Source organism: Oculina patagonica, chromosome 8, assembly GCF_052425735.1.
Source record: "Oculina patagonica isolate OP01 chromosome 8, crgOcupat, whole genome shotgun sequence".
Classification (NCBI taxonomy): Eukaryota; Metazoa; Cnidaria; class Anthozoa; order Scleractinia; family Oculinidae; genus Oculina; species Oculina patagonica.
The window spans coordinates 24,076,960-24,090,425 of NC_135765.1; the positions used below are offsets into that span (position 1 = coordinate 24,076,960).

General features: G+C 37.8%; 1 protein-coding gene across 3 annotated transcripts in view; it reads left to right on the plus strand.

Annotated features, from left to right (window-relative positions):
* The window catches only part of LOC144663538 (uncharacterized), a 77,331-nt gene that overhangs the window by 43,030 nt on the left and 20,835 nt on the right, over positions 1–13,466 (plus strand). For all 3 annotated transcript variants that reach the window (XM_078524518.1, XM_078524517.1, XM_078524519.1), the window contains 10 exons: positions 2,183–2,292; positions 4,180–4,300; positions 4,434–4,474; positions 5,197–5,237; positions 5,896–6,123; positions 6,719–8,457; positions 11,678–11,720; positions 12,238–12,272; positions 12,519–12,564; positions 13,122–13,210. In XM_078524518.1, the coding sequence (XP_078380644.1) occupies positions 2,183–2,292; positions 4,180–4,300; positions 4,434–4,474; positions 5,197–5,237; positions 5,896–6,123; positions 6,719–8,457; positions 11,678–11,720; positions 12,238–12,272; positions 12,519–12,564; positions 13,122–13,210 (2,493 nt within the window). The remainder of the gene's footprint in view (positions 1–2,182; positions 2,293–4,179; positions 4,301–4,433; positions 4,475–5,196; positions 5,238–5,895; positions 6,124–6,718; positions 8,458–11,677; positions 11,721–12,237; positions 12,273–12,518; positions 12,565–13,121; positions 13,211–13,466) is intronic.

Consider the following 13,466-nt stretch of genomic DNA (forward strand, 5'->3'; position numbering starts at 1 on the left):
GTGGAACCCCGATATAACGATCTTCGATATAACGATATTCCCGATATAACGATGAATATGTTATGTCCCGGCAAAAGTAAAATGTATGGGACGGAACCCCGATATAACGATTCCTCGATATAACGCTATAATTTTACTGCCCCCTTGGCATATCGTTATTTTACTGCCCCCTTGGCGTATCGTTATATCGGGGTTCCACTGTACAAAGGGGGAATCTAGCTCCCTCATAGTATATCTTGCAATTTTTGCTAAGATGGCAAAATGCTGCCTCTCCCCTTCCCCACTGAACACAACTATATCTTGCAATTTTTACAAAGCGTTACATAATACAAAGATGGCAAAATGCCCCCTCCCCCCCCACCTCCACTCAACACTAAAATTAAAAGACTTTGCTGGATTTTTATTTATCAGTATTTACAGCTTCACGGAATGGAAGTGTTGCTTTGGTGTCTTCACATATTTAAAGTCACCTCTCCTTAAACTATCGATGGAAAGGTTATCTTTCTACATGTATATCTACGGTGTATTTACGATTTTTCTGCGCAAAAAGATAACAAGAATTTAAAATAACGTTCAAGCTTCGAACGTAAAACCCCGCAGTGACTATTGTGAATCAGTACGGGTTCTATCGTGACTTGTTCAACTTCCTGTGTCATACACACTGTTTTTATAAAGTTATCAAAACAAGGAATACTATTGAAACAAAAGCCACTGAAATATTCGGGCTGTTTTCATTTCTACTCGTATCACGCCAAAAAAATATGTCGAACCCAAGTCAATTAATGTTTAAATTATCGTAGATACATTTATTTATGCATTAACTTGAAAAGAAATATGGATTGATCATTCTGTTTGTGATTTCAAGGTCGTTGTTAAATGATGTTTACTGTTTTAATTTTATAATATGTCGTGAGTCGTTGTTTAAGAGGATTTTCCGGCTCTGCACACCTTTGGCAAATATTGTGTATTTGTAACTCAGCCGTTGCCAATTTTTCGTAAGTTTTCCCACTGCATCTCAAGTCGAAAGGCAATGCCGATATTTTAGTCGCACGTGCGATGTTTGACTTTTTGATTGCCTGACAAGCTTGGAAAACCAACTGAAATTCATCAAGAATCCATCAGAAACGTTTGCGAGTGGGGAAGGGTGCGAAACAGGGGTGCGAAATGTTACACTGTGAAATGAAATACTGTGGGTAACAATGAAATACATCAGCTACAGTATATGCTGAAACACCTGAATATATCATGGAAGCCACAAAACTGTTGTAGAGTCAGGTTGGACTTTGGAATAAAGTTGACGTGTACAAATGGCAGATATCGTAATTTGTATTGCTACAGTTGTCATAGTAAGCCAACATGTCCATGTCCAAATAAAATCTCATGCTTGGTCATGCAATATTTTACTTAATGCATACTAATATGTATACAGGTTATTATTTCAAAGAATCTTCCTAGTTAATTAACAGTGTAAGATTCGATAATAGATAAAATATAAAATGAATCAAAACGACATTTAACATTGTAAGATAAATTAGTACGTTTCAAATAAATAGGTAAACTAGAGATGCAAATTAAAGCGGAATTGTGTCATTTCTACGAGTTATAAATTAATGTGGGAATGAGGGTTCGCACGTAACTTGGTCTGTTTTGACGTCACGTTTCGTTCGCTTTAAAAACGTTGTCTGTGCGGGTATATAAGCGTTGTATCAGATTGGTAATGTAGCTAAAAGAGGGTTTTACGCTTCAATGTTCTTTCAGAAGTTACATGTAAGCTTCATGTATACTTCGCTCTCTTGCTACATTGTACTACAAGTCTATTTTTGTTGCAGCCGCAAGGCGTGACATTCGTCGTCACGCAATACGCATAATCATGAAAGAGTGGAGTCTGATTGGCTATTTTCAAGTTCTCGCGATACGTAGTTCGCAAATTACGGTTGGTTTACGTTAACTAGCTCGATCCTGAGAGTGATGCACCAAATTGTGCTTGGATCACTCAGTTGTAGAGAAACGAAGAAAACGTGCCAGTTATAAGGTACATTGTACCGCAATCAAATGAAGTGAATATTGGAATCGCTGGCCAACAACGGGGCAGGTTTAACACAGGCGTCTAATTTGAAAATCTAGGAAACAAAATACAAAGATTAACTCAGCGACTTTAACACTGTTTGTTGGTGTGTTTCAGGGCACCGCTGAACAAAGTGCAGTAAGTATCGCGGACTTGTCGTCATCCAGTAATCTCCCGGATGAACCTGTTCAAAATGGCGGCGATAGGATTGAGGAGATCATTGAAAGGTGAGTTATTTGTGAACGCTTGTGCGGCTTAAATAACAAACCAGGAACAATCAATACCCTTGGTGCTAAATGTAGGACTTTTGCTCTTTCCTAAGGCGTTCAGTGTTGCACTGGTTAATATGGAGTATACGCAATGACAACGGCAATGCCGAGAACAACGCCTAGTTAAAATGAATTTGTATTTTTACTAAGAGAATCTCGCAATTGTCTTGATCCATTCAGTGTTTTTTTCGGTTTGAAAACTAGTTCCAGTAAGAAATACGGCGTTCAATTCCAAATAGAAGCACTTAAATATAACCCTTGTGGTTCACGTTCTCCAAGTAGACACATAATTTTACGTTGTTGTTTTGCAGAGAACAGAGAACGGCAGGGAAATGTACTAATATTTTTATCTAAGTTACGTACAGAGTCATTGTTGTCGCGGAATCTTTACAAATCCCGCAATCGCTGGTCAACAATCAAGAGGACTGTATTTCTTCGTTACAGATTTATTTGCGATGTTTCATTCCAAGTACAATCCAACAATCTAGCGATTCAACAATCTAACAATCCAGTAGTTCTTTACGTTAACAATTCTAACACGATCTGACCTTACAATATACTCTACTACAATTTTCATATCATATCTTGCGAACCAGTACTTTCCCCACGATCACGAGTAGTGTAAAATCCCAAGCCTAAGTATTGCAATATTACTAAATTTAATTCCTGTTTCACAATAGCACGTTCTCTTCCCTAATTTAGCGCTATACGGACTTTGTTTACATTGTTGTGACATTTTATGTCACAAAATCTACGAGTTACAACCTTTTTGTTTAATAATAATCAGAATAATAGTTAATATTAAATATTAACTATTTCGTGGCATTGCGTTACGGTCTAAATTAATAATATTAATGATCAATAATACGTGGAATATTTTTCGACAATTGTACTGCTCATTAAACCTACTTTTTAGCGAGGTTCTCGGTTCTATTGCTGTCTTGGTTTTGTTATTAAAGCTCCAGAATGTTTCGTACAACGTATCAAGAACAACTGCAAGGGAATTTCTACTGTTGCGCTACAGCATGAAATACAGAACAATTCGATTTATTGTGAGCTCAAGCGTCTTATACTTGTCTTACCTCGTTAAAAACAAACTCCCTATTGTCCAGTGCAAGAGCGCCTTAAGGAGCAGCACAGTCCTACATGTACATCTATCTATACAGTGAGTGAAAAAAAATTCTCAGTTTCGCTAAAATGGCTTCAACCGTTTACAAAAGGGAATGTACACCGCTGATCTGCTAGGACAGCCTGACATAATGGTGGAGTAACATATATGATGTACTAGCATCCCATCCAGGGGAAGTAGCAATGAGCCCCCTCTTGCTACAGAAACCGGGATAAGCTCCGGCAGCAAGGGTCAGTTTGGCCCTTGTTCGACGTTACGTACCTTAACAACAAGAATTGTGTGTACTTCGTTGACTCGCGATTTGTTTTTATATACATTACGATGAGTTAAAAACTTAACGGTTAATTCACTATTAAAATCGAAAATAAGTTTGTTGTACGGGGCCTATAGGGAGACCGTATATTTAAAATATAGCAAATCTATATGGTATTCAATGGAGAGTTGAAGCGGTCTATTTTATCCATGGTTATTCGTTTCTCCGGGTTATATTCCACTATTGAGCCGCTATTTTCTGACCGATATTTACTATACTTTTTTTCTGTAATAGGTATTTATTGCACATTTCCGGGATAGAAAATTAAAATATTGAAATTTACGATTTTAACCCAATATTCAAAATCGCTTTAGGATTTTATAAGCCGCGTGTTCAATATTCGCTATAATTCCGCTTTTCCCTAGCCCTGCGACTTAAATGCCGTTCGCTATTTGTGTTTTAGGTGTACTCATCGTCAAAGTCTGATGAAAGTTCTTACGAACGGAGCGAAAGATTTACCCGCGGGTAAAGCTGAGCTTGTCAACGGCGAAGTATCACCGACCTCAGTCGAACATCCGGCTATCGTAAGTAGCGAAACAATCTCTAAAACTCTTGATACTAGTAAACACTGTTTCCTAGATGATTAAGGAATTTATCTACCTGAATAACGTCTTGTTTATCAGTTACTAACAGTTGTTATTTTATTTCCTTGCTCAGATGACGAACGGATCAGCTGAATCAAATGTCGACCTTCTCAGGTACATGTATACACTGTTTTCATTTCGTCCCGTTGTTCACGCAATTCTTATCGTACGTCACACAACACTTGGCGTGACATGTAACGAACCGTAAAAAGCCGCTATAAAAGAAACTTCATGTACCGTATTTTTGCTCGTCCTTGCTAGTCTTGCGTGATAGAATTGTGCAACGCGGTAACGCAAATTGAATACTGTGATGGAGTTTGTTTTACTTTAGAGTGATATGGTTATTGTTTATGTACATGCACCGATCAAACGAGCGAGCGAACGAACGATCAATCTATCGATCGATCGAACGGCAAACGATCAAACGATATCGAACGAGTTACCAAAGATAAAAATAACATTACAAATTTAAAAACAAACAAGCAAAAGCAAAACTTCGAGAAGCCATGATTTGGTTTTTGTAAGGAAGTATACTAAATTCGTGCATCGTTTAGTTTTATTTGTCTTTATCGTCTTGATTTTATAAAGAGACTGCTGTTAAGAGCTGTACAGCTTTGATTCCGTTTGGACAGTTAGCATCAGCCATCAATCAAAACAAGTTACTTGCTTTTTACGTCAGTGATTCAATCATCCTTGTGCAAATGAAATTCTAGCACTTGAAGGGCGAGTTATCGGCGTGACGTTGGTACGTTCTGTCAGGCCTGCAGCGCATAACGGCCATCATCGTAGCATTACATTTGTTTTTTAATTTTTTCTTCTTCTTTCTTTCTTGACAGAAACAAGCTATCAAACGTCGAAGAACACGGTGGGGTTGAAGGTAAGACATTATTTATCTTTGAATTACCGTCCTTCCTTCAGGAACATACGTGTTTTTGGTCTATGAGACCTGAACTTAAAAGTTTCGTTTCTTGATGAGTTGGGTCTCGCGATGTTATTTGTTCTCGGTTTTTAAGTAAATGTTTGATGCCAAAAAAATGCTTTAAAACTAAAGAAAATGCCGAAAGAGTAGTTTTCTAAGGTAGGAAAAACTCCAGAGATGTAATATAAAATAATAAACCTAAAATAGACAAAAGTGGTTCTGTTAATGAAAGTTATAGACAGGTTACGAAGGACACACTTGAACAAAATGGCCAACTTTTCAATATGCGAAATGTAGCTAAGTTTAAATGGTGAAAGTTCTTGTTACGCATGTTGTGACACATACATGTAATTCCCCTCGAAAAAAGTAAAGATTTCCAAATAACGGATAAAATTGTAATAATAACAAAAGTCTTGGCTTATAGTTTTCTTTTCTTGTTTTCCAACTATTATCATAGATGTTATTTTAAAAGGTAGTTGTTACTACGTCTTTTGTAGCAAGAATTAATCAGAGATTTCGAGAACCCATGCCGAAGCCAACGCTAATGTATTCAATGCTAACTTTAATTATTCAGCTCTTAAATAATTAATTTTATGATTTTGTTCGACTCCGACAGCTGTCAGCGGTGACAACAACGATCGATCAGAGCCGTCAGAAGTAAGGCAAGAACGGTCCATCTTCGAACATATCAACAACAATTTTCGACCTCCAGTTGGTCTTTCGCAAAGTCACCTCAACGCAAATGTAGCAAACAGGACAGGATGTCTTGGTACGTCTGTTGAGGCTAATGTTGTGTCGAACCCCAGTCGTTTAGCTGTGGCTGAAGAAAAGCTGGAAGCGCCGGGTATGTGATTTTATTTTGGCTGCACTGTTCTTGCTGTCAAATTTCAAAGGAAAATACACAGATTTATCTATTGCTGTTTTCATTTTCTTTGCTTCTTCGATGCACAACTGCTATAAGAAAGGTCGTTTGCCTTAAAATCAACGATGTTGTGAATACAGTCGTTTAGTGTTTCTCGATAGGAATAGTTGTCGTATTTTGTTTGCCGTTTCCAACGATATTTTCTAGAGTTTTCTTGACGATGTTTCATTGTTTCAACATTCCTTTTCGTGGTCGTAATATGATTTCTTGTTATTGCTATTGCTGCGGTTGTTGATGTTTTTTTTTTGGAAATGACAGGTTGGAAAGTGTTTCTGCGTTACTACATTGTAGTTCTACGAAAGGTCACGAATAAACTGAGATGAAGCGTCGTCTGTTCGCCTTAAATCGATGCCGTTACAAAACCTTCCTTGTGTATTTTCACGTTTTTATTATTCCATTGTTGTTTTTCTATGTTAGAAAACTTTCATTTCGACTTAAAATATCTTGTCACTGCTCCTTTAAATTCTCATTTTTTTAATCCTGTCAACTAATGCACGATATTTTCTTTGCTTTTCAGGCAACGCAACAAACAAAAACAATGTCTTTGAACGTGTGAGGATCGATGCATTCATCGACAGTTTATCGCAGCGAACAAGTACAATTGAAGGAAACGGAGTATTTCCTTTTTCAGACAAGCTCAGGCAACTAACTAATGTAAACAAGGAAAGCGGAAATAACATGTCTACTACTACGGTACAACCTTTGAGAACTGGATATGATGTTGCTTCTTTTCAACGGTTGGCTCCACTGAATGCGAATTCAAACACTCACACTATCTCAGCACGAATTGTGAACGGTCGACTCCAGCCTGTTGGAGAACCAGTTATTATTCCGACCGATCCGCCCAAGGTGGATTCAAATCTAATATTTCCTTCAGTGACTCCTTTAAACTACGGCAGTCCAGTTTCAAGCTCTGTAGGCGTTAAAAATTCGTATGCGAGCCAAGATGTTGTGTCTGGGTATAACAAAAACCGAAACCCAAGGACAATTCAACCAACTGCTGTGGAAAAACTCAATTTTATAAGTTTAGACTCTACAAGAAACACGGGTCAAAGTATAAACGGAGAGAAGGCGCATTCGAACTTGAACGCGACTCATTTGGTTGGACCTTTTATTGGCACCGGTCCCCCTCCTCCAAATACATACGTGGCAGCGGTCAGACCTACGCATGTGCAACCCTTAACCTGTGGCTTGCAACCTCCAGCGTACCCACAATTACAAGCGGTACCTTCACCGCTGAAAGGACACTCTTCCGCATCTAGCTTTCAGCTAGTGTTACCAGTGCTTTCAAACCAAATAATCATGCCGTCACCAATATCCATGACTGCATTAGAGAGGAACAAATTATCTATTCGCAAACAACATGACCTGATTTGCTCCGAAAGACTTATATCTTCACCCGAGTTGCAGGAAAGAGTGTTCAGACCGGTTTCTCCTGCTAAAAGTGTTATAAATACTAGTACTTCACCGCGTTTCACTCGTGCGCATATTCCTTTTCAAGCGCCGAGTGAGTTTCACAGCTCGCCGTTACGAGCTCAGCGATCGATTTGGACGGAGAAAAATGGCGTAGACAGAAGAGGCTCCGTGGAAGTGGAGCTCGCAGATGATGCCTATGAGTGCGCCTTACGTGAGTCGGCACATAGCCCCGATATTGAAAGGTACTTACGTTGCGAGTCGCCAGTAACGATTCAGAACTCACCGAGTAAGAAACTAAATAGCTACGCGCGTGAAAATAACAATTCTACGGAATCGCTGGTTTCGCCGCCTATGGCGTGCAATGGCGATTCAGAAAGTACTGAAATTCCAACAGCGCACAGCTCGCCGCCTATAGCGTGCAGGGATGATTCGAAAAATATTGAAATCCCAACAACTCCCGGTTCGCCGCATGTGGCGTGTAGTGACGACTCGGAAAATATTGATTTTCCAACCACCACTGCGGAAGAATGCAACGAAGATACCTCTCCGGCTAAAACGCCTGAAATTAGAAATTTGGAAAATGATGCCGAGGACTCTGACAGTGTCTCCAAGAAAAAGCAAAACAGTGCAGCTATGATTCGTAGGCTCGAGCCCAGGCTCCCATCGCCTGTACGTGAGCGAAGTGAAGGAGACTTGTACCGAGACCCGAGTGAATTGACGCGCGAAGAAAGAGCTCTTCAACGAGCGATGATGCAGTTCAGTGAAATGGAGATGAAGGCGAAAAGTAAAGAAATAAAAAAGAAAGACTCGTTTAAAAGACGCCTTAGAAAACGGACCAAGGTAACGTATCAGTCCTGTAGCGCTATAATGAAATAAATATATTTTTTTGTTAATTTAGATAAAGTTAAACTTAGGACAACTTTTCTTATGGAAGTTGCCCCTGTTCCACGAGCCCGTGGTTCAGTCTAAGAGTTTTTGAATTGGCTTGTGCATTTGGCCATTGCGGATCATTAGTTTTTTGTAAGACTGACACGTTTCGCCTTTCTATTTTGCGGAGCGTTGCTTCATTTCTTCTTCCTTATGATAGCTATTGTATTCGTTACTTCAGTATGTTCCTCAGATTGGAACTGTGTGCCTGGTGCCTGCTAGTATCTTCTATTCTGCTCTGAAAGGGTAGCGAGCCATTCATGCAAAACCTCGCGAGAGCCACCCGATCCTTTGAGGAGGGTCTGAATGGGGGTACCTCGATAACACTAAACACTTAATTTTTTGGCTCTGTAACATGAAACAGTAACATTTTAGGCATTTTGACACTAACAGTAAAAAATTCACTGTAACAGTAAATTTTATCCAGAAAGAAACAAAAATGGTTCAAAAAGGCCATTTTCCGACGTTTACCGATCAGTTCGGAAGATTTCGAAGGCTGCCAAATATTTCCGAAGACTACCAAAGATGTCCTATAAAGACTGTCGAAGAGTTCCGAGAGGAAATCCGAAAATTTTCTCAAGTAAGTGATTTTATCCGATTTTTGAAGAGCAGATAAGAATTTGCATACTAAAATTTTTCACTAAAAACTCTCCAAACACTTAACACTATTTTCTCCAGAAATAGTAAACATTAAAAAATTGGCCAATGTAACAGCAAACACTAAACATTATGGGCAAATAACACTAAACACTAAACCCCATTCAGACCCTCTTTGAGAGCAGGACTGTTAAAGTAAGGTGTCTTGCCAAAGAACACAGCACAAAAACAATGGTTACGTTGGAATCCCAGACCTGGTCCCATTTCAGGGATAAACGCAGTTACCGTATGCCCACTGTGTCTTCCACATTTCTGTTGGCTGTTGCTTCATTTAGTACAGCACTGCGAATTCTTCTTTTAGCATATTGTACTTCTTCAAGTCTCCTTAAGCGTTGCTATCTCGCTACCGTTTAGGATGAAAGTCTGTGTAGTATCCTGTTTTCTTTTTCCATTACAGACTCTATTAATTTCCATATTATGTTTAAGGCATCTAGTTTATCGCTGTTGATGCCATTTCATTACCCAACAGATTGCTGATTAATTGCTAACATGGGTTCCTTCCGGAATGACAGCTAAAAAAATGTCTAGCTTTATTTACGAACTTATGTCTTCTTGAACAGAAGTTCAATAGATATCATTTCTATAAACTCTAAAACAAAGACAGCGATGTCTTGCTAAGTTTGGTTTACTACAATAAAGGGGAAGCAAAAAACGCATACACAACTAACAAACAAAGCAAATAATAGTTGGCACGGCAAAGCTGATGTTAGCCTATAAATGTGGAAAGAAGATTATTCAAGAATAAATAAACCTTAGTTGTGTATATGTTAACCGTTTCTTCTTGCAAAAGTGGTGACGCGTAAAGGAACGTCGCAGCGACGTGTCGCTGCGACGAAACGATAACATGAACACAAGCGGGGACATGTTGCAGCGACACGTCCCTCGCATGTGCTGATACGTTTTTGAAAAAGTGTCGCTACAACAGGTCCCCGCTACATTTTCCTGTGTGCATACATCATTACATGTTGTATTTTTGTCCCTGCAACCTGTCCCTTTGTGTGCCAGCACCCTAAAAAAAATAGGAAGGGGGGTTAAAGTTGCTTTCCATTTACTGAGGAAGAGAGATACTCTCTTGATGTATGACATTGGTATCTCCGTAATAACAATAATAAATGAGCGACAATTACTAAAACCAATATATAAAAGCTGGGGACCAAGGCACTTAACACAACACACGCTTCGAGTTATTAAAGTAGTCGTCCTAATTGCACTTTTAATGATACACTGCAGCTCCTTAGGAGCCGTAATAGAAACTCTACCCCTTTACCTTAATATCACATTACTCGATACGTGCACCCAACAGTCTTGATTTGGCATGAATACCACAGTTTCAAAGAAAATATTTTGAGACAGACTGTGAACAACATTCCTTTAAAAACGATATTCTTTATTTCAATGAGACACGTGACGCTGACGTTCGTTTGCACATCTTAACAAGTAAACCGGTTACACCTGCAATACCTGTTTTTCCTTGATGTAATTCGGTGACGCGTGACGAGTCAAGTGACGCTGACGTCCGTTTGCCCATCTTTACAAGGAAACTGCTTACACTTGCAATACCTGCGTTTGCTTGATGTAATTCAGTGGGGAACTTCTCTTGCTTGACTGTTGCCCTATTCTGTATCCTGGAGAAAAACTAAGAAAGTTGTATATGTCCTGTTAGTTTCTCAGTTCTTCCGAAAAGCTGCAGAGTCTATTTCACAAACTCTTCATACAATACAATACAATAGTCGTTTAATGTGTCATACACTTAGCAATAAGGTGTGACATTGCAAAAATGTCACACCAGCTAGTTTACAGGTATTCCATCTAAATTAGTTAAGAAAAAAATAAAAATAATGATAATAGTGAATAAATAAATAAAACTATATAAATCAGGATGATGAGATAAAATCTAAAGTAATTATTATATATACAATATGCTGTACAATTAATGAGTCGATACTACTAAAATTAGGTTAAAAGGCCCGAAAGGTCAATTTTCATTATACTATTTTTAAAGGCCTTAAGACATCTGTTGGTTCTGTACGAATCTGGAAGTAAGTTCCACAGCTTTGGCGCTAGGCAACGCCACGATTTGAGGCCGTAGGTGGTGGTGTTGACCCTTGGCTGTTTCAAGAGATTATTCAGACGTTTCTTTGTTTGTAATATTTTAAATTTTTGTACAGCCTTTGGGTAATTGCTCCATGTATATGGAAGCCATCCCTTGCCCTTTTTCACTGGGGTGGGGTCAAATTTTCGATATATAAACTCTGCCTCGACTATTTCTCGATATTTCTAGATATATGGATAACAGCGTAAGAAGGCGCGTACTAAGATACATGTATCTCGCATTGATACATTGAAAAAAAAAACGTTAATATATATTTCAAGCAGTTGTATTTGTGGCTTATTGCTGTTTTATGGAACATGCTGACCCTCATTGAAACGTTTCTTTCTGTATTTTCATGTCAGTTTATTTTACTTTTATTTTTAGGAAAAACCGCCAACAGTGATGAACGGTTCCAAGAAACAGTCGGGTAATGTCATCATTTGCCTCCATTTTAGCCGTAGTGTAGTTCATTGATAGTGGTCAATTCATTTAACTGCCCTATATGTAATAGTCTAGTTAACGTACATTACGATACTATCTACAACAATTTTTATTTAGTTTATTAAACACTTACTTACTTAACTTTTATCACACAATATGAATTACAAAATCATTACATAATTAAAAGTCATATTAGTCACTTTTGGTACATAAAAAGTACGATGCAAAGTTCCCGAAGTAGTATCTCATTCTATCTAGTTTTCGCAAATGTTTCGAGATTTTCGTAATTTAAGGCCCCCTATTTGTATGGCCTGTAGCCGCTTGTTCCTGTTTTTACAACCTTACATCCTTACAATCTACAACCGTAGATTACGTTGTCTTTTAAGGTTATTCACTTGGTTGTTAACGAGTTTTGTTTTAAGTGCTTTCCCGGCTAGGCTATTTGTGCGGTTTGCAAAGTACTAATAATTAACTCTTGATGTTATTTATTTATTTTTTTGCAGGAGCCAATGTTTGGTTGAAGAAGTTAAAACGGAGGGTAAGTAATAAGTTAAGTTACGCATTTGTAAAAAAATTTCAGTGGAGATCTTTAGTTACTTTACAATCAAGAATTAAAACTGTATCATATATACCGTCGACCATCATTAATTATTGCTTATTTACCAATTTCCCATGAAAATGGAAAAGACTTTTTGTGAATATTTACCATTAATCGTCTTATTCTAAAGTAAACAATTCATTTACTTGTACTTTTCCCCCTGACTTGTTTCTAATTGTGTTACAGAGACTGTGGTTTTCGCAAAGAAAAAGCATAACAGTTAAACCAGCAGGTACATTTTTCACCATACAACTAACACGGGAGAATCAGAAATATTATACTTCCGTGTATTCTTGTGTTACTTTGTTATTGACAAATGCCTTTATTTTAATGTTAAGCTATTAAAACACAATGTCTCGTGAAAATGACTTCATTTCTTGTACTTTTAAAGCTCCGTATTCGAACATAGTCTCAACTTTGTACTACCAAGACTGGAGACAACCAAGTTCAAAAGTATTATGAACTGTTTATAAATTTATTTACTCGACTTTTCGCGAATCAAAACGTGGACAGAATAATTTATAGGTTTTTTTTTTGTAGAATTGGGTATTGTACAAATACAGTATATAACAACTTTTCTTCTTTAAATAAACTCTAGGTTTAATTCACACTTGCAATAGTGACGTCGCATGTGTATGTTGTATAGACTCAGATTCGGAATCAGATTTACAAATTAAGTCGTGACCAGTCTCGCCAGAATTTTTTTTTGTCTGGGCTTTGAATTAAATCTTTAGAATTATACAATTATTTGCCTCATAGTTTAATCTAAGTTTTCCATTCTTTCATTAGCCGAAGAAGATAATTCGACTGTAGAAACCAGCGAAGATCATGAAACAGTGGTTGTTAAGAGGAAAAGATCGAATTCGACAAATGTCAATGTAAGTTCTTTTTGATGTTTTATGAAGGTATTTGTTGTTATTGTTGCTGTAACAAAAGTTTTCATTTTGAACCTTAGAAGGTTTGGGGGCGGGTTGATGTAGAACTAATATTCCACTCATTGAGGATATGTGTTCGAGACGAATTTAACGAAAAAAGGATTTTTTTTTTTAACGCTAATATATATAAAAAAAAATCCTAAAAAGAAGCCCTGTGATTGTATTTGCTCAACGTTCCTATCAGGTTGGCTTATTTTGC